Raw genomic sequence first — 26,550 nt, forward strand, 5'->3', positions numbered from 1 at the left:
AAACCCACGGACTTTCTATTTCTGGAACACTCCCACCGTACAGTAACAATTTTTTTAACTTTGCATTTTGACTAAATATATTAATATATATAAATACAGGTTTTGTCATATAACGCTTACTCCAATTTGAGTTCAAAACATTTCATTGGACAGGTTTAATAAAACTAAAAATGAGCAGGGGAAAAAAATCCAAAATAGGAGACAAAGCAGATTCATAAAAAAGACAGACTCCTTTCATCTTTAGAGCATGTAAATAATTCTCCTGAGTTTTCTTATTTACTGAGTGTATAAACCTTAAAAATATAGTACTAAGTAGTTAATTTAAATGGCATGAAGAGAAGAGTCTTATGACTTTTAGATCTTTTACTTGAACATGTTTTCCAAGTCCCTACCCTTCATGGACTTGATCTTGGTCATGGCTTGTTTTCCCAGGACCTGGAATACTGTGCTTGGCACATTACCGTCATTTCAATATTTATTGAACAAATGACTAATCTAGGGAGGATGGAAAGGAATGTCTTAAAACTTGAAATTGAACTATTCTGAACTACAGAAGAACCTTAAAGATTATTTTGATGAAGAAACCAACCTCAGGGCCTCATGTCACAAAAAGAACTGCAAAAACCAAGCAGTAGCATTTTATAGGAATCTACTCGCCCTGCCTATGTCACATGCAAAATGGCCAGCAGAGTTCCCAACGAAGAGCCTCATGGAGCTCCTCCTCCCACCCAGCTCTTAGACTGCTTCTAGAAAATTACCGCTCACTTCTCAGGAGAATGTGACCCTCAAGACATAAAACACATGGGCAAGGCTTGGCATCCTGGAACATTACTATGTAAAAACAAAAAACCCAGTGCTGTCGATTCGAAAAGCACCTAGAACTGTACAAAATGTATACTACAACATTTTAGGACAAATTAAAGTGTGCCTAAAAAAAGGTTGGAAACCCTGGTGGCGTAGTGGTTAAGTGCTACAGTGGCGAACCAAAGGGTCGGCAGTTCGAATCCACCAGGTGCTCCTTGGAAACTATATGGGGCAGTTCTACTCTGTCCTATAGGGTCACTATGAGTCGGAATCGACTCAACAGCACTGGGTTTGGTTTTTGTTTCTGAAAAAAAAAAAAAAAAACGATGGTATCCTGTTCTTCGACATTGAAATAAAATACTGCTATTGCCATGCGTTCATCATCACAGGGAAACTTAAACTAGAGCAGCCACCATAGGTTTTATTTGGAAATCAACAAAGAAAGGCAGCAAGGAGAATAACGCAAGAACCAGTAGGCTTAAAAATATAAAGAGATGTTCCCCAAAATGACAAACACAATTTTAAAGAGACTCTAGACTTAACCTGAGAATTCTAGAGCATGGCAAAAGGAAAGTGTATTTGTGAAAGAATGCTTTGGCTTTTACTTAAAACTCATTTGCCATGAGGCAACAGGTGTTAAAGGAACATGACTTAAGGATCAGAAGCCTTGAGTTTCTACTTTCACAAGTCATGTCTCCCCTCTAAGCCTTGGTTTTCTCATCTGTAAAACGTGCAAGATAAAGCCTGATCTGTCTTCCTCACAAAGCAGGTGTGAGGCACAAATGGAAGAACGGTGAAAAGCCTTCATAAACTACTAAAGCACAACGCAAATAATGCACTGTTAATCATACCGAATGGATGATGACATTAATTGACAAACTTCAAAATTTCTTAAATAAAAGCACAAACTCATTTCTACTCCAATTTCAATCTAGTGAAAACTAAAGTTTATTATTCCTAAAGTAAAAAATGAAAAGTTATTCCAAGTACTTAAGATCAAAGTTACACTGTTAAGAAATAGCACTGTAACTTTCAATGCCATTTCACATGTCTAGTCACTCACCTCAACTGAATTTTTCAATGTATAATATGGAATAACAATTTGTTTACTTGAGAGAAACTCAGCAAACACACACACACATGCACAAACACACACAAACTGAACATACAAAGCCACTGATGTTTTTCTTATTCTGGACCAAGTAACACAAGCAGAGTAGCAGTATTTTTCAATCACTAGAGCAATGAAGTTCTATTTTACCCAAAGTTAAAATCAGGATACATAAACTAGCATACATCAAATATTTTCACTTATGAGTTATTCGTTACTCCAAACTTTTTCTCACTGACTGTAAACCAGATGCTAATTAATGAACCTTTTTTTTTTATTGTACTTTAGATCATGGTTTATAGAACAAACTAGCTTCTCATGAGCCTTCGCGCTTTTTTAAACTCTGTACTTACGCTATCCAAATTGACAGCTACTAGGCACGTGTGAAGGAGCCCTGGCGGCTGCTAATCAAAAAGCCGGCAGTTCGAACCCACCAGCTGCTCCTTGGGAGAAAGATGTGGCAGTCTGCTTCCGTAAAATTTACAGCCTTGGAAAGCCTATGCGGCAGTTCTACTCTGTCCTGTAGGGTCGCCATGAGTCGGAATCGACTCGACGGCAGTGGGTTTGGTTTTAGTTTAGTAGGTATAGGTGACTATGAGCACCTGAAATGTGGCTAATGTGAGCTAAGTGTGCCCTAAGTGTGAAACACACATCAGATTTTGAAGACTCAGTATGAACTAAAGAAGGTAAAATATTTCATTAATAGTTTTTTATATTACATGTCAAAATGATATTTTGCCTGTATTAAGTTTTTAAAATATATTATTAAAACTAAATCCACTTGTTTCTTTTCCTTTTTGAATGCAGCTATTTTTTAGTAAAATCACATATGTGGCTCACATATGTGAGAAGAGGTTGGTCTGCTTCTATTTGACAGAGTTGCTCTAGAAGAAATTCATGAAATAAACAATACACATACACATTGTATGAAAACTTCCACTGATAAAAATTCATCCATAATAGTTCTCCTCATCACATAAAAACAGGCTGTGGTCTTTACATCTTTGGACACTTGCCCCAACCACCTGATTTTCTTCCACTCACCCAACCCAGGCTCCCTGAGATCCCAGGGAGGAGGCAACCACCACCTGGAGAGAGCAGCGCCCCCATTAGTGCAGCCTCAGGACTTACTGGAGAGAAGTCATTCCTTTTAACCATTCCTGTAGAGTAAAATAACCCATGTTTTGTGCATCCAATTTCCAGGCTAGGACAAGCATAACTACCTGTTTGGGGGGGTGAGAAGGAAAGGGGGGAAAGACAGATCAGATCGGAATAACAACTCTCAGCAATTGAAACATGATAAATACGTGAACATCTTGCCAAATCTGTTCATGGGAGTTTAGTTACTGAAATATGAACACAGTAAATCTTCAGAAATAGGCTTCAGTTTGGCAAACATCTAAAAGTCTGATGATACACTCTGCTGACAAGGGTCTGGAGAAACATGAACACTTACTATGTACGATGGTACAAGTATACAGTTCATAACCTCTCCACAGGGCAATCTGGCAGTATCTATCAAAACTAAGGAAACCCTGGTGGCACAGTGGTTAAATGCTATGGCTGCTAACCAAAAGGTCGGCAGTTCAAATCCACAAGACACTCCTTGGAAACCCTATGGGGCAGTTCTACCCTGTCCTATAGGGTTGCTATGAGTCGGAATCGACTCAATGGCAAAGGGTTTGGTTTTTTTCAGGGTTTTATCAAAACTAAAAGCAGGTATTGACTCAGAAATTCCACCTATGGAAAGTTGTCTTATAAACACATTTGTACATGTACACAAAGATAAATATACAACAGTATTTACTGCAGCACTATTTGTAATGGCAAAAAATGAGACAACCAAGAATAAGGGAATAGCTAATACTTCTTTGCTGAATACACTCTGTACAAAGGAACACTATGCCAACAATTAAACAAAATACAACTCTTTGTACAAATATGGAACAATCTCTAAGATTTATTATGTGAAAAAAGCAAGGTACAGATCAGTGTATAAAATATAGAAAGACAGGTGCTAGGAGATACACAGTGGAGTTGTATCTCATGTATATCAACATTTGTGAATTTAACTACATACACTGAGGGGAAATTATTTTAAAGTAACCAAACATTCCATTTAAATAATGCTGTGCCTGGAATGAGACCGGGATGAGTGTCATAGGGGTCTGTACTCCAACACGTATTTTGGGGGGACACAATTCAATCCATAATATTCTACTCTTCGCCCCCCCCCCCCAAAATTCATGTCCTTCCCACATGCAAAACACTCGCCCTATCACATCATCTCAAAAGTCTTATCCCAGCCCAGCCTCAACTCTAAGCCCAAAATTCATCTTCTGAAGATCTAAATCAAGTATAACTCTGGGTATGTTCTATCCTGGGGCAAAATTCCTCTCCATCTGTGAGCCTGTAAAACCTAAAATACAAATTATCTGCTTCCAAAGTACAACGGTGGAACAGGTACAAAGTAGACATTTCCATCACAAATGGGAGAAATGCCAGAGTGCTCCTTGGAAGCGAGGACGGCAAGGATTCATCTCACGTACTTTGGATGTGTTATCAGGAGGGACCAGTTCCTGGAGAAGGACACCATGCTTGGTAAGGTAGACGAAGACCCTCAGGGAGAGATGGATTGATACAGTGGCTCCAACGATGGGCTCAAACATAGCAATAATTATGAGGATGGTGTGGGATCAGGCAGTGTTTAGTTCTATTGTACACAGGGTCACTATGAATTGGAACAACCGACTCGACAGCACCTAACAACAAGAAGCAAGTCCACAATCCAGAAGAGCAAATTTCATTAGCGCTCAAGGATTGAAAATAATCCTCTCTTCTCCAGAACCATCTGGGCAATGTGGCTCCGTCCTCCAGACTCTGGGTATTGGCCATGGTCTCTGGATTCTGGAGGCACCTCGGCCCAGGGAGTCGGCCCTGCTTTTCAGGCTCACCGGGATGGCAACCCCGCTCCACTGGCTTTCAGCATCCCATTCTCCAGGTCTATTTGAGTTGTGACCCCACTGCCTCAGCCCCCTGTGGCTCCATTTTCCCCACTCCCTCAGCTTTGGGCAGCAGCCCTATACTCTTGGCCCACATGTATAGCAGGCCCACTCCAGCACAGAGGTGGTGGAGAGCTGACTCTGAAACCTAGGAGGTGGTTTTTCTGCCCCTTGAATCGGAGGAGGTGGTTCCACCCATGAAGACAGCCTTGCCTGCTACGGTCCCTCCAACAGTTTTGCCAATCTCCAAACTGTTCCTGGGATGGTACCCTCCCTTCCCCGAAGGACAACGGGTGTTTGCAACCAAGTTGCTCCACTGGCCCATTTCCTGCCAGTACGAATCCAGGAGGTGAGCAACTTTCCTTCATTTTGTATTCTTTTTCTCTTTCAGACAGAATCTCTGCTGCAGTGATTGATTACATCTATCAGGCACAGGCTTCATCTCTTGAACAAAAAGACTGAACAGCCACTCCCTTGGTGAACATTCTCCCAGGCCACGTTTCCTTAGTCTGTACAACAGAATTTTCCAAGTTTTAAAATTCTGGTTTCCTTTGGCACAGTTCATTTTAAGTCTATCTCTTTCCTCTTGTATTTTACTATTAGCAGCAAGAAGAAGTCATACAGCCCCCTCGAGGTTTTACTTAGAAATCTCCTCAGCCAAACATCCAAGTTCATCGCTTTTAAGTTCTACATTCCACAAAACATTTGAACATAATTCAGACAAGTTCTTTGCCACTGCATAAAAAACATCACCTTCCTTTCCGTGTCCAATAACATGTTCACCATTTCTTTTGAAAGCCTCGCCAGAAGCACATTGATCATTCATACTTCCAGCAACGTTCTGTTCACCACAATAGAAGCTTTCATCACAGCTCAGTTTTCTGAGCTCTCTCAGAATTGCCCCTAAGGTCCATAATTCTACCAAGAGTCTCTTCAAGGCAAACTAGGGATTTACTATGAAGCACATCAAAATTCCTTCAGATTCTACACATTACCTAATTCTAAAACCACTTCCACATTTTAGTACTTGTTAGAGCAGCGTCCCCAATTCTCAGTACCAATTTGTCTTAGTTTCTTAGTGCTGCTATAACAGAAATATCCTAAGTGGGTAGCTTTAATGAATAGGAATTATTTTCTCATATGCACTCCTTGGAAACCATATGGGGCAGTTCTACTCTGCCCTATAGGGTCGTTATGAGTCAGAATTGACTCGACAGCAATGGGTTTGGTTTTTTGGTTTAGTTTAGGAAGCTAGAAGTCTAAATCCAGGGCACCAGCTCTACATAAACGCTTTCTCTCTCTGTCAGCTCTGGGGTAAGGTCCTTGTCTTTTTTCAGCTTCCATTCCTCGGTTCCTTGGTGATCTTCATGTGGTGTGGCATCTATCTCCCCCATCTGTTCTTTTTATATCTCCAAAGTAATTGGGTTTAAGGCACACCCTACACTGATATGGCTTCATTAATATAACAAAGAAAATTCTATTCCCAAATGGGCTTATATCCACAGGTAGAGGGGCTAGATTCCAATACATATTTTGGGGACACAGAATTCAGTCCATGACGTGTGCCAACTTCTGAACCGAACTTTGTTCACTGTGTGTTATCTGGGGGAGCTTAGGGGGCTATAAAATAAAGTAAAATAGGTGCATAAATAAAATAAACGACAGTCTGAGAATGTCTTGCACATAACCATTTCAAAGATGAGTCCAGAGCACCTGTGAAGACTATTAACAAATAGTCAATTTACCAACTAGCTGCATGTTAAGAGTCCATTTGCCAAGAGGTTATTGTTTTTATGAAAAAATACATTCTAATGTTTAAAATGATGACTGTTGCTAGATCATCCCACAATAGGATGATTAATTTAAAATGTAGTATTATATACTAAGAAGAGCCAAAGCACTGAGCCCAAGACACAAGAACTGAGTGGAACAAAGGGAACCAACACAAAGCCATTCGGCACTGAGCCAGGTGCCAGCGATACACCCTATCCGTGTTCTCATAGAACTCAAAATCTGGCTGGGGCCACAGATGTTGAATAAATAAAAATAATTTCATATAAATGTTTTCAGGAAAGGGAAGGCTGCAGGCAGACTGAATAACAGGGACATGGGGGAAAGAGGTATCACAGAACCCTCTGGTGAAGCAGCAACATTTAAGCTGACGGGTAAAGAATAAGTAGGAGTTGTCCAGGTGAAAAAGATCGCCGGATGAGTCCAAAAAAGCTTTACTATCAGCATGTTGGAGAAAAAGAGTGCCTGGGAGCAGAGGTTGAGGGGGGACCCCAGCCAGAAGAGGAAGTAAGTAGAGGCTATTCACAAATGGTCATTTTAACATGAAGACAACAAGGGTTTATAAGTTAGCAAGAGTCTACGTGATCCATTTACTCACTGATTCCTGATCTCATTTCGAAATTAAGCACGGTAGCATTACCTTGACTTACATTTTCATATTAAAAAAAAAAAACTTGACATTTTTTCCTAAACTGAGCGTTCCCTACTCTACTCTGTTAGAGGCTCTTTGTAAATAAAGTAGCAGGAATGCACAGCACCAAAGGAAACATAAGAAGCGAACAAATGTCTACTTTTCTACAAAAACTTTGAAACACCTGTACTTGACAAGAATTGTGGTTGTAAGATACTTTTAATATAAAAAAAACTATAATTATGAACAGAAAAACAGGACCCCCCCAAAAAAAAAGACCTAACAAAAATGAGAATAAAGAATCAAATGTTGATAAAGCATCAGGTCCTGCCACTATTCTGTTTTATTAACCTTTTTTCCTCCTTAATAACCAAAGCAAAATGCCACTGACAAGATGTCAAACTAATGGCTATTAGTGTTGGACCTGAAAGTTTTGATTTCTGAAGTTTAATTTTATTTCTCTCATAGTATAGACTAAAAAAGTTGAAACATATATAAAAACAAAGTACCTGTTTCTTTTTTTAACGATGAAGTCTGCTATCATGAAAGAAAGAGAAACTACCTTTCAGGGATGCTGTGCTAACCTCTATATAGTGTCTGCCAAAAGAAGAACGAGTAATAGTAGTATCTGAAATGGGCAAACAGTTTTTCAGATTTACCAATATCCATCAGACCCCGCTCCATTATGAAGCCCCATATTGACATTTATAAAAAATGCCTACATGTTAATTGCTTTCATTGGATCCCTACTAATACAGGGTTCCACCAAAATCTAAAAATAATTTAAACACTTAGTGCTAAGGTAGCATTTTAAGTAATAGCTGATTAAAGGTAACTTTTTTCTTTCCAATAGAAGCACATCATCAAAACATTTCATTCTGTGTATACACAGCTAGCCATTCCACCTTGTTAACGATATTATTCAAATCCTCTGTGTCCTTATTTCTGGTCTCTTGAACCATCTTAATGCTCAGCTGTCAGTGATACTTGAGCCAGGATGTGCTTGAAATGTAGAGTTTGGTAACCTTACTCACCAAGCCCTCCCACAGTCTCTATACTGAATTCATGTCCACTAATTTACGAGCGATGAGAACACTCCTTGAGAAAAAAAGTAAGTAAAACTAGAACTGTACATGTCTGGAACTAGGAAGGTCTAGAACTAGGAAGGCTCAGCAGAAGACAAATTTCAAGGACGAATTGAAAGGCTCCTTGCAAGAGAATTCACTCCAAAAGAAAAAAAGTCAGGTAAGAACAAAAAGCACAGGGGCTGGGGGTGGGAGCGTGGGCACTGTGTAGGCATGGATACTTCAACCTCTTCCACCCCAGGCCCCTGAAGAATGTTTCTGCGGTAGCCTGGTTTCCAAAACAGCGGGCAGCTCGCTTAGCAGTAGCCGGGATGAGCATGAAACTTACACCAGGATGAGGGAAACAGTAGAGGATGGAAAAAGCTCGGGGTTTGGAATCAGACACTCTTTAAATATGAAATCTAGAAATTCTGCTCAAACCAGCTTTTTGACTTTTCTGTAAATTAATGAAATTTTCTGAGTTTTGCTGTTCTCATCTATAAAATAGGGGTAAAAATACCTCCCTCTCAGAGTTACGAAAATAAGTGAAACTAAATGAAAATGCAATTAGGAGCTAAGTTGATATTTGTTACTTTCTTTTTTTAAATTCTTCTTTATGAAAGCTATACTGTATCTTAAAGAATTCAAACAGAAAAATACTTTAGGAAGTATCAGGAGAGAAACTATGACAACTGGTTTATGCCGCTGCTTCTCACTTTTTCATTTAGCTGCTTTGGAGAAAAGATGGCACAGATATACCAAAGGTGAGTTGTAATAAATACCTGAAGGTATGAAGATAAATGTACATTTCAAAAGCATGTCCAGCCTCAAGCTATCCAGGGCCTTGCACAGGGACAGACTGAAGCCATACAGGACTGGGGGGAGAGGAAGAAAGCTTCCCTCACAACTACCTCAAAGATTCAAGATGCGGAGCCAAAGTAACTAAAAAGGAAAAGTATGTCAGTCCTAGAAAGGCAAAGAAAAAGGAAAAAACCAACAGCATTGAGGGGCAGGGCCTTCCTAAGACTACCCTGCTACTCTGCAGGGCTAGCTGTCACTGGACAGTCACTCATACATAAACCCACTGCTGTTGAGTTGATTCTGACTCATAGTGACCCTGTAGGACAGTGCACAACTGCCCCATAGGGTTTCCAATCTTTATGGAAGCAGACTACCACATCTTTAACTGCCGACCTTTTGTTTAGCAGCTGAGTGCTTTAACCACTGTACCACCAAGTTCCTTATTCATATATAAGGAACACACAAGTCCTTTTTGGGGATCATGCATACACTGTTGATGTGCTCAGCTTCATTTGTTATAACAAAAAAATGCAGTGGGAAGAAAATAAAAGGTGTTTCTATACTACATGTGGCCCAGGAGTAGCATACCAGCCACATTTGGCAGTTAATTTTGACTTTTTTTAAACACAGGACCTAAGGCTTCATTTCAGCTACTATAAAAACTGTCGAACCATCCATATGCCCAACCGGATCAGATGATGGTGATGAAAGGAACTGGGATATATAAACATGAAATAATGAGGCAACCAATCACTTAGAAATCATTTTAAATGTTTTAATGAGCCTCCCAGAACCAAACCATACACTAAAAACTCCCAGTCAAGAGTATTTAGGAGTTCAGGTTTGTCCTCCTTTTATCTGTTTGCCAATAAGCTAAACTGCAGACTACAAATTACCAGCTTTGCCTAATTTATAAGGTAAGTGTGAATGAAAAGCTTTTGCCTTGAAGCTAACTCCATCACTTCAGAAATGAACATCTGGGAAAACCCACTCAATTTTTAGGACCTTTCATCAAATATCAATTAAATCAGTGCATACCTATTTTTTTTTAAAAAGTCGTTAAGTTTTTTAGATTTAAAAAAAAAAGCTAGATTACTAGGAAGATTACTAGAACTGATCAGTAAACCAATTTTTCTACATATTATACACATTATCACAAAATAAGATTATTAAAACAGGTTAAAATTGGTGACTTAGAGACCAATGAACTACTAAGAAAAACTTCCCAAACTGAAGGGGTTCATGTTCCTCAAACTATTCACATATTAGTGGACTTTCCCCATCTCATACCTCTGCCTTTCTTAGAATTCTGACTCCTGTATGTCCATTTACCAATAAATGAATTGTGAACTAACCCACAATTTTTAATGCAAACTATGTACGTGTGTTCCTCAAAACCTATCTATACTCATTTGTCTGTTGTTGTTGTTGCTGTTGTTAGATGCTGTCGAGTCGGTTCCAACTCATAGCAACCCTGCGCATAACAGAACAAAACACTGCCCAGTCCTGAGCCATCCTCACAACCATTGTTATGCTTGAGCTCATTGTTGCAGCCACTGTGTCAATCCACCTCGTTGAGGGTCTTCCTCTTCTCCACTGACCCTGTACTCTGCCAAGCATGATGTCCTTCTCCAGGGACTGATCCCTCCTGACAACAAGTCCAAAGGACGTAAGACACAGTCTCACCATCCTTGCCTCTAAGGAGCATTCTGGCTGTACTTCTTCCAAGACAGATTTGTTCGTTCTTTTGGCAGTCCATGGTATATTCAATATTCTTCGCCAACACCACAATTCAAAGATGTCAATTCTTTTTCAGTCTTCCTTATTTATTGTCCAGCTTTCGCATGCATATTATGCGATTGAAAATACTACGGCTTGGGTCAGGCACACCTTAGTCTTCGAGGTGACATCTTTGCTCTTCAACACTTTGAAGAGGTCCTTTGCAGCAGATTTACCCAATGCAATGCATCTTTTGATCTCTTGACTGCTGCTTCCACGGCTGTTGATTATGGATCCAAGTAAAATGAAATCCTTGACAACTTCGATCTTTTCTCCAGTTATCATGATGTTGCTCACTGGTCCAGTTGTGAGGATTTTTGTTTTCTTTATGTTGAGGTGCAATCCATACTGAAGGCTGTGGTCTTTGATCTTTATTAGTAAGTGCTTCAAGTCCTCTTCACTTCAAGGAAGTACGGTTGTGTCATCTGCATAACGCAGGTTGTTAATGAGTCTTCCTCCAATCCTGTTGCCCTCTTCTTCTTCATACAGTCCAGCTTCTCGGATTATTTTCTCAGCATACAGATTGGGTATGGTGAAAGAATACAACCCTGACACACACCTTTCCTGACCTTAAACCAATCAGTATCCCCTTGTTCTGTCCGAACAACTGCCTCTTGATCTATGCAAAGGTTCCTCATGAGCACAATTAAGTGTTCTGGAATTCCCGTTCTCCGCAATGTTATCCATAATTTGTTATGATCCACACAGTAGAATGCCTTTGCATAATCAATAAAACACAGGTAAACATCCTTCTGCTATTCTCTGCTTTCAGCCAGGATCCATCTGACATCAGCATTGATATCCCTGGTTCCACGTCCTCTTCTGAAACCGGCCTGAATTTCTGGCAATTCCCTGTCAATATGCTGCTGCAGCCGTTTTTGAATGATCTTCAGCAAAATTTTGCTTGTGTGTGATATTACTGATATTATTCTATAATTTCCACATTCAGTTGGATCACCTTTCTTGAGTATAGGCATAAATATGGATCTCTTCCAGTCAGTTGGCCAGGAAGCTGTCTTCCATATTTCTTGGCATAGACAAGTGAGCACCTCCACCACTGCATCCATTTGTTGAAACATCTCCATTGATATTCCATCAATTCCTAGAGCCTTGTTTTTCACCAATGTCTTCAGAGCAGCTTGGACTTCTTCCTTCAGTACCATCGGTTCCTGATCATATGCCACCTCTCAAAATGGTTGAACATCGACTAATTCTTTTTGGTATAATGACTCTGTGTATTCCTTCCATTGTCTTTTGATGCTTCCTGCATCGTTTAATACCTTCCCCATAGAATCCTTCACTACTGCAATTCGAGGCTTGAATTTTTTCTTCAGTTCTTTCAGCTTGAGAAATGCCGAGCGTGTCCTTCACTTTTGGTTTTCCATCTCCAGCTCTTTCCACATGTTATTATAATAGTATACTTTGTCTTCTCGAGATGCCCTTTGAAATCTTCTGCTCAGTTCTTTTATTTCATCAATTCTTCCTTTTGCTTTAGCTGCTCGACACTCGAAAGCAAGTTTCAGAGTCTCCTCTGACATCCATTTGGTCTTTTCTTTCTTTCCTGTCTTTTCAATGACCTCTTGCTTTCTTCATGGATGATGTCCTTGATGTCATTCCACAACTCGTCTGGTCTTCGGTCACTAGTGTTCAATGCATCAAATCTATTCTTCAGATGGTCTCTAAATTCAGATGGGATATACTCAAGGTCATATTTTGGCTCTCGTGGACTTGCTCTGATTTTCTTCAGTGTCAACTTGAACTTGCATATGAGCAACTGATGGTGTGTTCCACAGTTGGCCCCTGGCCTTGTTCTGACTAATGATATTGAGCTTTTCCATCGTCTCTTTCCACAGACAAGTTAAAGATGCCACATACTTATTAAAAAAAAAAAAAAGATGATTTAGACAAAGGAAACCATGATGGTGTAGTGCGTAAGTGCTACGGCTGCTAACCAAAAGGTGAGCAATTCGAATCCACCAGGCGCTCCTTGGAAATCCTATGGGGCAGTTCTACTCTGTCTTATAGGGTCACTACGAATTGGAATCGACTTGACAGCAATGGGTTTGGGTTTTTTTGGTTATATGTATATTATATATACACATATGAAAAAAGTCCATGTAAGAAGTTAGAAGATATTCCAAAGACTCATTAGAAAATTTAAAGTGTATGGGGGAGGGGTACAAAGGCCCAGAAATGGTAAGCATAAGAAAATTTAAAGAAAACAGTGTTAAGTCTCAATTCCTAGTATTCTTCAAAGGCATGACACGTGCACGTGTATCAGATGACTTGGAAACAGGCTGAACGAAGGGAAAGAACTCTTGAGATCGCTTCCAGGTCATAAATTCACTAGGGATCTAGGACAATCTTGTTAAATTAGTGGCTAACGTAATATTAAACTGCATAGTTAATGAGCCAGATCACTTGTATGGGCATAATTTTTCATCTTAGCATTACAAGAGACATGTGAATGGGGAAAAAAATTCAACAATAACAAGGTGCTAAGAATTAAGCAAAAATAATTAAGCTATATAAAATAGCTTCTAGTTTTTTTTTTAAAGGAAATAGTATCTACACTAAAGAGTAATCACTTTTGAAGCTACAGGCAAATGAAAGCAAAAGAGGTATGAAAAATTCTTGATAACTACAACTCAAAGCCCTCATGTATAATTATTCAAAGTCCTGGACAAACTCTGCATTCAGCTCAAACAACTACTGAGGGAGACAAAGTTAAACAGGACACTGTGACTCGGTCCCCCCAGCTGATCTGTCACTGTAGGTACACATATCCAAAGTACTTTTTAAATACCTAGTTTAATTACTTTATCCTGCACCATTGCTTTCTTTTCCTTTTAGATATAAGAAGTAAAACGAGAGAAGAAATGACTGTAGTTATACCACCCAATCACAAAATATTTTGCTTACAAATCAAATTATAATTAGGACTTATTTTGTAGACTGCCTCATAAAAACTAACACTCTTTCACTTCTTCATTATTGCTTTATTTGTCAAGGGACAAAAGATCTAAGGAAAAAAAAAAAAAGAACCGATTCACCAATTTGTTCTTTTTATATTTACTTTTATAACAAATGAACATCCACTATTATCTTGCAATTAAGAATTTAACCCTTTCAGAGTCCTTACAGGAAAATTCTGAAACTCACCAAATCTTACATCCCAAACATATTATTTAATTGTACGCAATATTAAAAACCGAAAGAATTAGAAAAGTTTTCTTGTCGTAAAAAAGTAATCCCACCAAGAAATATATTCCATAAAACAAAATCCATCAAGAGATTGATGCATTTTCTAAAAGCACTCCTCTCCTCAGAATTGAAAAATTAGTATGTCATGTCATTCTAGCATAATACTCTGTATTAAAAAAAAAAAAAAAAACTTTCGATGCCTTCACATTTGAAAGATGTGTGCCAAAGTGGCAAATGACTTTGTTTAAACCTACTATAGATGAGAAATTATGCAGACCAAATGTAAATAAAAAAACATCTATTACTATATACCTTGTCACATTTTCTAAGAGTTCATTAGTTTGACATTAGAGCTTTTAATACTTGGTTAGGTGATAAAAACCATGTACTCATTTCATTGTTGAAGCTTAAGCAAAAATTGTTTTAAATTAGACTTACATTTTCTGGTTCAACACCAATGTCTTCACAAAATTTCTCCATGCCTTCAGGACCTACAACATCATCAGTACCTGCAAATGAAATGCCATTTTACATCAGTCAAGTCCAACCATGTACACTGTACTGTGATAGCCTTATACTGTCAAAATACTTATTATCAAACTAAAACCAAGTAAAACTTAAAGGCCATAACTCCTTTTATTATCTTCTTGAGGTAAAAAATATATAACACTTGCTATTTAATCATTTTAAGTGTATAATTCAATGACATTGTATTCACAATGTAGTGCAATAATCACCACTATTTATTTCCAAAACTTTTTCATCACCCCAAATAGAAACTCTGTACGTTTTAAGCAGCAACTTCCCATTTTTCACCCCCTCCCCCAGTACCTGATAATCTCTAATCTACTTCCTGTTTCTATGAAAGATTTAAGAAGAATCATACAATAGCTGTCCTTTTGTGTCAGGTTTATTTTACTTAGCATAATGTTTTCAAGGTTCATCCACGTTGTAGCATGTATCAGGACTTCATTTCTCTTTACGGCTGAGTAATGTTCCATTGTAGGTATGTACCACATTTTGTTTGTCCATTCATGTCAACAGGCACTTGAATTGTTTCCACTTTTTGGCTATTGTGAATAATACTGCAATGAACATTGGTGTACAAGTATCTGTTTGAGTCCCTGTTTTCAGTTCTTTGAGTATATATCTAGGAGTGGAATTGCTGGTCATATGGTCAATTCTATGTTCAACTTTTTGAAGAACTGTCAAAATGTTTTCCACTGAGGCTGAACCATTTTTCATTCCCATCAGCAATGCATGAGGGTTCAAATTTTTCTCCACATCCTCCCTAACACTTGGTATTTTCCTTTTTTTTTTTTTTAAATAATAGCCACCCTAGCAGGTGTGAAGTGTATCTCACTGTGGTTTTGAGTTGCATTTCCCTAATAACTAATGATGCTGAACATCTTTCCATGTGCTTATCAGCCATTTGTGTATCTTCTTTGGAGAAATATCTATTCAAGTCCTTTGTAGAGACCATAATTCCTTTCTGAAGAAAAAAATCCACACTTCAAGTATAAATGGAAAAATATTCCAGAATTTCAGTTATATTTTTTTAAGTATTCTATTCTGCTCATTTAAAGGAATACATAGGTATGTGCTTCAACCTCTGGACGTGGGATATACATCTTATCATTTATGCCCAAAACTAAGGCTACCTAAATTCAATTCCTGCTTTTTAAAGTGGATTAAAGCTCTATTTTTATTTTGGTAGTAATTTCAATACATACATTAATTTTTGGAAATATGGTCAGCAAAGAACCACATAATATTCTTTATAAAATTAGGAAATAACATAAATATTTCTTTTACATGGAAAAAATTCAAATAGTGTTTTTGTTCTTGATAAAGATAATAAACCCTGCTTCTTCCTGCTCTGGCTTTAGCTCTGTTTCTTCCTGAAAGAACTGTCGAAAAGTTTTGTCTCTGCTTTACCTCCCATTCATTCTTCACCCACTCCGATTTGGTTCGTTCCTATCTCTCCATTGAAACTCGTCTTGCCAAAGTCACCAATAGCTTCCTAATTGTCAAATCTATTAGACATGTTCAGTCCTTATTTTATTTGACCTCTCTGGGACATTTGAAAATCTGAAGCAAGTCTTTCTTCATAAAAATGTTTCCCCTCATGGCTTCTGGAAACACCCTCTTTCATCTGGTTTTCCTATCTCTACTCTTTTGGCTTCTTAATGGGTCCCTTTCCTTCCTCCAACTCCTTAAATTTCATGTGCAGAGTTCCATCCTTAATCCTCTTCTAGTCCATTCTATATACTCTCCTAATGATATTTCAACCATACGCAAAGCTTCAGACACTACCCAGATCTTTTTCTAGTCCATATTTTCCCCCTTACTTTTGGACTGTCTACCACACATCACCACCTGGCTATCCCACTTGCCACCTCCTGTTCAACTGCCATAACTAAACTTATCTTCTGCTCCAAACCTACTACTGCATTTCACATGTTCAAACTCCACCTCACAAAAACTGAGTCAATCATTTCTCCATGCCAAGCCTGCATATCCTCCTGTAGTCCTAACTGGTGGTGCCACCAGAAATAAAAACCTAGAAGTCACCCTGGATTCTCCCTTCTCCAGCAATCCAACAGCTAGTCAATCATCAGGTGTGCTACCAACTTTACCTTCTAAATATTTCTTAACTGAGTCTTACATTTCTTGACTGCGTCAACAAATGTTTGCTGAATGAATATACATTAAAGAAATGCCTACTTACCTGTGGTTTTGCTCCACACACACATCCTAAGACATATCCAACACCATATTACTCTGTGGCCTCCGATGATCTTCCTCTCATTCCCTTCCACATCCTCTTCCCCATCTTACCTGGCTAACTCCCTCTGAAACCAGACAGTGTACCAGACAGGAAATCCTCCCAATCTCCCACCCCATCTGCAGAGGCTGGGTCAGGCATCCCTTCTCCATAACTCCACTAAATGCTAGGAACGGTTCTCTCGCATATAGCACGCTGCCTTAAAATTTCCTCTAAGCTCCTAAAGTGAAAGAGCCAATGTCCTCCTACAACCTCAGCATACCATCTGGCAAGAGTAGTTGCTCAATAAAGGTTTACTGAATGAGTGAACAAATACTAGAATACAGAAATTACTCAACAATCTTCCCATAGCTTCTGGACCCAGCAAGTTGCCAAGTCCAGCAGAATCCACCTTGATACATTTACTCAACACATCCCTGGGACTACACATGGGGGTAGTTTCCAAGGGTACAAAACCAAACCCAAACCAAACCCAGTGCTGTCGAGTCAATTCCGACTCATAGCGACCCTACAGGACAGAGTAGAACTGGCCCATGGAGTTTCCAAGGAGCGCCTGGCGAATATGAACTGCCGACCTTTTGGTTAGCAGCCGTAGCACTTAACTGCTACACCACCAGGGTTTCCCCAAAGGGTACAAAGATGAATAAAATATGGTCTCTGTCTGCCATGAGCTTACGGTCTCAGAAAGAGAGCTAATGCATACAAGTGATAATAGCACTATAAAAGCATGTATAAGGTAGCTGTTCACCTGAAAAGCTTGTTTGAAAGTCTTATGTCACATCTCTGCTTCAAACCCTTTAATTATATATTAGATATATAATGGCTCCCCTAAAGTCACCCAACTCATGCCCTTCCTCATAATCTAGCCAAAGCCATTAAAAAAAAAATTCCTTTTAATCACAAGTGTGTTATATAAAGTGCTTTGTTTTATATATTCAAATATAAATATATACATATATGTATAAGTAGTCTAGGATTTCTTTTTCCCCTTTTATCTTCTTGGACTTTTTTCCTGTTTATTCCTATTTTTCTTAACCTGATTCTTTTTTTTAGGGAGAAATAAATTTTTTTTTTTAATTTAGTCGTTTTTTTGCTATATTAATGTATGAACATGATAAAAAATTTTCATTTAAAAGTAGAAGTAAATAAATGTTTTGGAAAGCGAATGTTCCCCTCTAACTCATCCCCTACTTCCAAAGACAACTATTTATAAAGATCTTTAAGTATCCTTCCCCAAATATTCCATCTATAGAATCCCTAAATATGGAATATATATATATTTACTTAGGGTTTCTAAGTTTGTCCAGGTAATGCTCTTTGGTTTTACAGGTATACAATCACTTTTAATCATTTCATTTTCATGCAATGATCATCTTTGTCTCCTGCTTTCCAATATTTACGCCCCTTATTTCTTTCTCTTGTCTAACAGCAACGGCAACAAGAGGAGTGAGAATGGGCACCCTCATCTCATTCCTCACTCAAATGAGAATGCATTTAGCACTTCATCATTTGTTATGTCGCTAGCTTTGGGTCTGACAGTGCACATAGCCACACGTGCATAGGCAAGTATATCACCCGAGCAATACAATAATATAGTCTCATTGCAAATAATTCTAAAATACAGAAGGTGTAGGGTAAAATAAACAGTAAAACGGAAGAAAACCCTCCTTCTCCCTTTTCTTACCAGTTACGCATGTATTTTCCCTGATCTTTTTTGCTATGTATATATGTATATGCAAATATATAATGAAAGGCAGTTTATTTGTTTACACACATGGGTTCATGCTGAACCTATAACTCTATACCTTGTTTTTTCACTTAAGGTATTGACTAATCTTCCAGTGAGAGCGCCTATACATCTACTTTATTCTTTTTAATTGATACATTTTACATTACTGTATGCACATATACATGTGTATACATGCATGTACCTGCATGTACCATGGTTCTTTTCCCCATTCCACTACTATAAGGTATTTAAATTGTGATATTAAAAAGTAATTACTCTGATAAGGAAATATCCAATTATTCCTATTCTGCTAAGAGGTTTTGTTTGTTTTTAAAATCAGGAACAGACAGCTTTTTGCTATCTACTGATATAACTCACTGGATGTGGTTGCATAGAGCTGGAGAAAAAAAGTTACTTTATCATTTTTTTTTGATTCTTCTGTAGTTGGTTTCTAGCCTTCCTGATTTAATAAGGCTCTTTCTCTACACCCTATACTTGAGCGTACCAAACCACGTGGCTTCCTCATGCCTTTGCCCACAGCTTGGTTGTCTCCCAGCTTGCTCTTCCCTCTCGCACTCTCTAACCTGGCTACTGCCTCCCTTTTCTTACAATATCCATTGTAAGATGCTTCTTGATTTATATGTGAGTTTGCCATGCCAGATAATGAACTCTGAGCATAGTGACTCTGTTGTCTACATTCCAGAGCCTGGCACATAGTGAGCCCTCAAGAAAGGTTTACTGAAATACACTTTGCAGTGGTAACATTAAGTTATCCATTTTTTTTCCTTCTTCCAAATTCTGTACAATGATGTTATTATATTATGTATACAAACACCCATGTGTGTTCGTAGAGTATGATTTGCAATGGCATTGCTCTACCAAAAGTAATATTTCATTCTCAAAATGGTAAAATATAGCTTGCTTATAAACCTTATTTAAAAGTTACCCATAATCCCTCCACCTAACACAACTTTTTCTTTTTTTTTCATTACCTTTTCCACGCACACATTTAGATCTAGTTGTAATATACCGTTTGTTTGGATTTTGATTGTATTTACATTAAATTGATTCCCTTGCAAAATTCAGACAATAAACTTTGTCAAGCAAGATAACAAATACACCACTAGGTAACACAAAGTATTAGTCCCTAAAGTCCAAAATCAGGTCCTTCCTCACAAGCTAGCCAAAGCAAATACTTTTTCCTCATGCCCATTATTTTCCTTTTAACCACAAATGTGCTAAACAAAATGCTTTGTTTTATACATTCAAATATAAATATATACATGTGTGTGCACTCCAGAATGTTTGCATGCTCGAATGTGTTAAGAGAAGGCTGCAGAGGAGGGCTGTAGTTAACTGGTCAGACAGAAGCTGGAGCTTGAGGGAGACAGTTTTGCAAAACAAAACACAACAAATTTACCTAAAATAATAAGCTATGGAACGTCCAGGATGACAAGGTACTGGAGCTACACTTGGAAACACAGCTATACCGACATCTACCATCTTAAGCAGAAGCCCCTAACTAAACATGTTTAACCTTTTCATGGTGGCCCACGAACCTCACACTAAAGTTTCCAGAATTACATTGTACTGCGTCACTGAAGCAAATGGGCCCCCACATTGTCTCCTGTGGTAGTCTTTTAATACCTTTTCCCTCACTGTCTATTTTGTCACCTTTTGTAACTGTCCATGCCTAACTCCAGCACCTGTTCCTGGTCCCTAATCTGATTGTGGGAAACCAAGGAACAATTCTGTTATATAACTGAATCCAAAAGAAAGAGTAAGGACCTACAGCCATGGCTTGTGGAACTCTTACGACCTATGAATATGAGCTTTAGCGCAGTAACTCTGTGAAATCAATTTTGGCACCTACGTGGCTGAATTCCTTACTCTTAGATATATTTCAGAAAGTGGGAATCATTAAATTATTTATGTAAAACTGATTATTTAATGCTAAGTGAAAAGAAATGGGATTCCACTTTCAGGTGGAAGTCTAAATGACACATCTGACTCTTGTCCTTTCTAAATCACAGAGAACTATAAGTGCCAAAAAGAAGTAAACCTATAACCACAAAGAACAGGAGGAAGAGCCCCCAAAGTAGGAAGTTTTATTTATTAAATTTCTGGGAGTCAGAATTTGAGTTGGCAGGGATAAAAAAAAAAAAAAAAAAAAGGTGAGAGGCTGCATTTTAGAATGTGCTATGAGAAGGCTGCAAAGGAGGCCTGTAGTTAACTGGTCAGACAGAAGCTGGGGAAGAGCTGGGCTCAGGCAGCAGATGCCATGGAGAGCAGACAGCAGGAGAGAGAGGTGAAACTGAAAACCCTGGGAAAAACCAAAGCTCCATCCATCTGAAACCAGACCCCTACTCCCTCCTGCCCCCACTCCAGATTAAAGCATGGGCAGTCAACATTTATACTGAGCAAAGACCAGGTGGCTTTCTCCTAGGGAGGATGAACACACCGCAGCTACTGAGTGGGTGTTAAAGCCCTCCTCACTCTAGTATCTAGGGGGCCTGTGGCCTCACAGCCTACTCCCAAGGACTCATCCTATAGCACAACCTGTCAGTCGCCCTGGTTCTTCTCACATTTAGTTTTCCTGATTAATGCTGACCTACAAGTTTTGATTCATGTGGTTGGGATATTCAAAATGACAGCAGATACCAGTTGGGACCTTCAGTTATAACCAGTTTCAAGCCATTTTCCTTCCTGATGAAAATACACGAAAAGTATGCACAAAAAGTGGGGAGGAGGAAAAAATGGGGAAAGCCAGACAAACTCCTTGCAGGTATGAATTACAAGGAACCAGCCAGCAGGGATCTTGAAGAACCTAAATCATGTGGCTTAATCTTTATTCCCAAAACGTCATCTTTTGCCCAAGAGGGTCAAACAAGTTGGAAAATTGTACCCTGCTGTCTTAAAAAACAAAAACTGTGGCTTATACTATGGAAAAACTTATGTTTGCTTATAGAGGAAGACACACACACACATCAAAACAGCTGTTTTATGATCACAGAATTAAATGTATTTTTCTCTGTTTAGAATTTACTTTTTATAATATTATTACTGTAATAATAAATGTGAACCAATATAGAAAAGCAGAAGATCACCATAATCAAAGCGATAAGAATATGATAAACTCCTCATTCATTCAGCACCTGTTTACTAAACACCTGGTAAAGTGCCAACCACTTTTGCTAGGAAGTAGGAATACAAAACATCTTCAAGAGAAATACACTCTAATGAAGTAGACATGAAAACAAACTCTAATACTATATAAGTGTTTGTTCTAGTGTCCATGGCCTGTGAACAAAATCCAGTGCAAACTAGCTAAAGGAAGGATAGTTCATTAGAAAGACAGTGAGGTGGCTTACACAGCTCCAGAGAACTGCTGAATTAGGATAGCATCCTTTCAACCCCACCACCAGAAAGGGAAGATGCTCTTCTCCCAACTTCAATCTGAAAGCCCCCAGAGATTTTGTCTCACTGGTCTGGCCTGGGTTACCTGCCAGCCCCTTGGACCAATCTCTGGGACCAAAGGGGCAAGGCTGTTATTAGAAGGGGGGTGGGGGGGAGAGCAAAATCAGGACACAGGGGTAATCCTAGTTTTGAGACTCAATAAGAAGGTACCAAAACAAGGTATAAACACTGTCCTGTGGGAGTACAATGAGGACTATTAAGTTAACTAAGGTGCTTAAGAAATACATGGCAGCTTATCAGACGGAAAAGTAAAGAAAAGTACTCCAGACAAAGGGACAGCAAGTTAGTTGTCCTTTTATCCTCTAGGTAGCAGAGATTTTAAAGCTGGGGGAGGGGACAGTGGATTATTAGGAATGATATGACCTGTTTTGTGTGTTTTATTAAAGGAAGATAACAGGAGGCACATGAAACCTGGTTGAGAATAGAGAGAGACGGACGGCAGGAAAATTGTTTCAAAGGGTGTGGAATACTCAAGTTCATATGTTGTGGAAGGGCCTGAAATAAGGAGGGGAAGAGAAAAGGTAAAAAGAGAAAAGAGCCTTTAGCTCAAACTTAGGTGAAAATTTTTCTTTCCTTTTTTTTTGTACACCACGCACAGCCACAATAACATCCAACCAACTATAATTAGGTTGCAAAAATGGGACAGAATTTAAGACATTTTAAATGACAAAACAAGCCTTCTCTGCCAAATATCAAAAGAGGCACTTAATTAAAAAAAAAAAAATCCCATTGTGCTACGTACGGGTTCAAAACAGCAAAGCTTATTTTAACTTTAGTACTTAAACCAAATAATCACTCATTATCGGCATTCTAAATAGGTTTCCTAGCAATCCAAAGTATTTTTCTTCCAAGTGCATTTCATCTTTTCAGTTTCCTTCTAGTGTTCCAAATTCTTTGGCTTAGCTTCTGGCTATAAATAGGACATTTGATGATTTGTTTCAACCATGCCCCCACCCTCTTCTCTTCCTTACACAGGGACACAAACACACATATATACACACACATGCACATACCAAACTCTAAAAGTACATATTCATTCATTCTTTAATCTCCTCTAAGGTACTCCTTGATTTTCATAAAAATCGGTCTTGGATGATATAAATGAGTAAAAAAAAAACCTACCTGCATATTCATAGAACCACTCTAAGCATCGCTTGCTTGAAAAGGCTTCTTCTTCAGTCTTTATTCTAGTTGAATCATATTTTCTATACATGCTAGAAATGGAGAAGGCAGTTTTGTTATTTAAAATACAGGTACTGAGTCCTTTTAAGTAGCAGATAATTCTTATTCTTTTACTTATACCAGACATCTATTCAATCACCATTTTAAGTATAAACATTTTATTTCCTGCATTTGGAAGTCTCTGCTTTTATAACTACAGTTTTTAAAAACAGTCACACCTAATATAGAATTAAATGGTAAGCACTTAACATGAGTTATTCTCTGATTAACAAATGATCAGTAAGAACTGAACAGAACAGGTATTTGAAGTACTCCCTTCTACTTCACTAGCCCGAACAAATATGGCCCTAGAGGCATTGCTCATGCCTCTCCATTAAGCTCTCCTGGCTTCTGTGTCTTACGTGTCAGGCTGGACACAGAGCACAGTCTATGGAAGAGCTTGTCAATACTGGATAACTGAGGAGAACATTAAGCAAATGAAAAGAAACATCAAATCATGCCTAACCTTCTAGGAAAAAAATAAAGCCAGCTGTAAGGTTGATGAGAGAAAGCCCCTTGGAGGGTTTCTTGATTAGTAAAACCTTAAAAACCTAAGGGAAGAGAAGTACAGAGAAGTCCTGGCTTCTGCCATTCTCTTGAAATTTCGGCACAAGCTGGAGAAGTGACTCAGCAAGCAGAGCCACTCCTCCTGCCACACTGATCTCCTGCAGAAATTCCTTATTTCATGGTAACCAGGGCTGACGACCAAGGTATTGTTCACATGGGGAGGGGAGAGGAGGCATTATCTTTAAAATGTGATTAAAAAAAAAAAACTTGTTGCCATTGAGTTGATTCCAACTCATAGCAACCCTATAGAACAGAGTAGAACTGCCCCACAGGGTTTCCAAGGAGCCGCTAGTGGATTTGAATTGCTGACCTTCGGGTTAGCAGCCACAGGTCTTAACCACTGTGCAACCAGGGCTCCAAAATGATGATAAGCATATAAAAATTATGAGCATACACATTTTATATCCCTTATTTATATATGTAAGATCCCTGAATGGCGTAAATGGCTTGCACTTGACTACTAACCTAAAGGTTGGCAGTTTGAATCCACCCAGCTGCACTGCGGAAAGTCTGCCGATTGCTTCTGTAAAGATTATAGCCAAGAAAACCCTATATAGCATTTCTACTCTGTAACACATGGGGTCACCATGAGTCAGAATCGACTTGATGGCAATGGGTTGTTGGGTTTTTATTTACATACATATAAACTGCCTATATTGTTATCCCACCTATATTGTTATGCATATAAATATTTATGAGTATGGTTTTTACTTACATAAATTAAAATACAGTGTATAGGATATAAGAATATAAAAATCATATGTAATTTTTTTTAAGGAGCATTTTTTCATGACCTAAACATTCACCAGAATATCTGCATAAACCTCTGATTGGAGGTCCTGGGTTTTAAGACCAAAAAAGATCACAGTTACAGGGTGCTGAGGTATTGACATTGCAAGCCATCAGTTTTGTATTTCTCCTATAGAAAGTACCATACCAAAACCAAAACCAAACCCACTGCCGTCGAGTCCATTCCAACTCATACCGGCCCTACAGGACAGAGCAGAACTGCCCCATAGAGTTTCCAAGGAGCGCCTGGCAGATTTGAACTGCCGACCTCTTAGTTAGCAGCCAAAGCACTTAACCACTACGCCACCAGGGTTTCCTACTGGCTGGAAATGAAGACGAGTATGGTCCCAAGCATTCAGATACACTCTAATCCTGGCACACACACGCCCTTCTCAGCTCACAGTCTAATTGGTCAATAATCTGCAGACTTACATGTGACACTGAAAAATCTGAATTACTTAAAAATAATCTACATAAAAAAGGACAAAGACCATACAATGGAGTACTATTCAACAATAGAAGGTAACAAAATACTTACACATACTACTGTATTAATGAACCTCAAAATCATTATGCTAAGTGAAAGAAGCCCAAGACCACACAAATGGCAATAAAAAGAAATGAAATACTGATACATACTACTATATGAATGAACCTCAAAATCATTATGCTTAGTGAAAGAAGACCCTGTACATGAAATGTTCAGAAAAAGCAAATCTACAGAGACAGATAGTGGTTGCCTGGGATGGGAACAGGGATTGAATGTAAATGTAAACGGGCACCAGAAATCTAATTAGAGTGATGGCGATATTCTAAAACTGATTTGTGATGGTTGGCAAATTTAACGAAAATCACTGAATCATACACCTAAAATGCGTAAACTTTGTGATGTATAAATAAAGTCATATGGGGAAAAAAAAAAGACCAAGAATGATAGCTCAGAAAATGTTATGGCTCTCCATCCCTTATATGACTACTGAAATGCTACCAATTAGGGTACCTCATCCTTTTGCAACTCAATGGCCAGTTTTTAAATTGGCTTCACATACTAAACTGCAGTGAAAAAACAGTAAATGCTATAAAGTCACAAAATGCTATGTGATGATTAGCATTTAACAATTCCCTGATGATAACATCTATACCAAAGTGGCCTATCATCTGCTATCTTCTAAATTAGGAGGCCTGGTGGTACAATGGTTAAGAGCTAGAGCTGCTAACCAAAAGGTCAGCAGTTCAAATCCACCAGCAGCTCCTTGGAAACCCTACGGGGCAGTTCTGCTGTCCTTTAGGATCGCTATGAGTTGGAATTGGCTCGATGGCAATGGGCTTGGTTTTTTTTTTTTTTTTATCTCCTAACTTGTGTATGTCTTCTTTTAGCTAGTATTTTCTATTCATTTGAGATGTAAACAGCAATGCTATTTTCATATTCTGCCCCTTCTGTCCCTCCAACTGAGTTGTGGCACATGAAGTATCACAGCAAGAAACAGAAAAATCTCATCCAATCCCCTGGATCTACAGGTGTGGAAATTCAGACCCATTAGTGAAGTGACCTGCAGAGCCAGAAGGGGAAAGGTAGAATAAGGCAGAAAAGATTTAACTGCAACGTTTGCTCATTGACAAAATCAGTGTGAAACAACAGAGAGGCCTAAAACAAACAAATTCAATCTTTGGAGTTACCAAAGTTAACAGTTCACTTGTCTGACAGAGAAGTGGTTTAAACGGTCTTTTTTTTTTCTTCAAGTTTTCTAACAAATTCTCACCCATTAGAATAAATGTCAGCACAGCTGATACT

General features: G+C 38.6%; 1 protein-coding gene across 1 annotated transcript in view; it reads right to left on the minus strand.

Moving 5' to 3' along the window:
• DCUN1D4 (defective in cullin neddylation 1 domain containing 4) overlaps positions 1 to 26,550 on the minus strand; it is a 97,921-nt gene that overhangs the window by 26,420 nt on the left and 44,951 nt on the right. Inside the window, 3 exon segments of the mRNA XM_049886258.1 lie at positions 3,047 to 3,138; positions 14,626 to 14,696; positions 23,304 to 23,395. Coding sequence (XP_049742215.1) covers positions 3,047 to 3,138; positions 14,626 to 14,696; positions 23,304 to 23,395 — 255 coding nt within the window.

The sequence above is a fragment of the Elephas maximus genome, chromosome 5, assembly GCF_024166365.1.
Source record: "Elephas maximus indicus isolate mEleMax1 chromosome 5, mEleMax1 primary haplotype, whole genome shotgun sequence".
Classification (NCBI taxonomy): Eukaryota; Metazoa; Chordata; class Mammalia; order Proboscidea; family Elephantidae; genus Elephas; species Elephas maximus.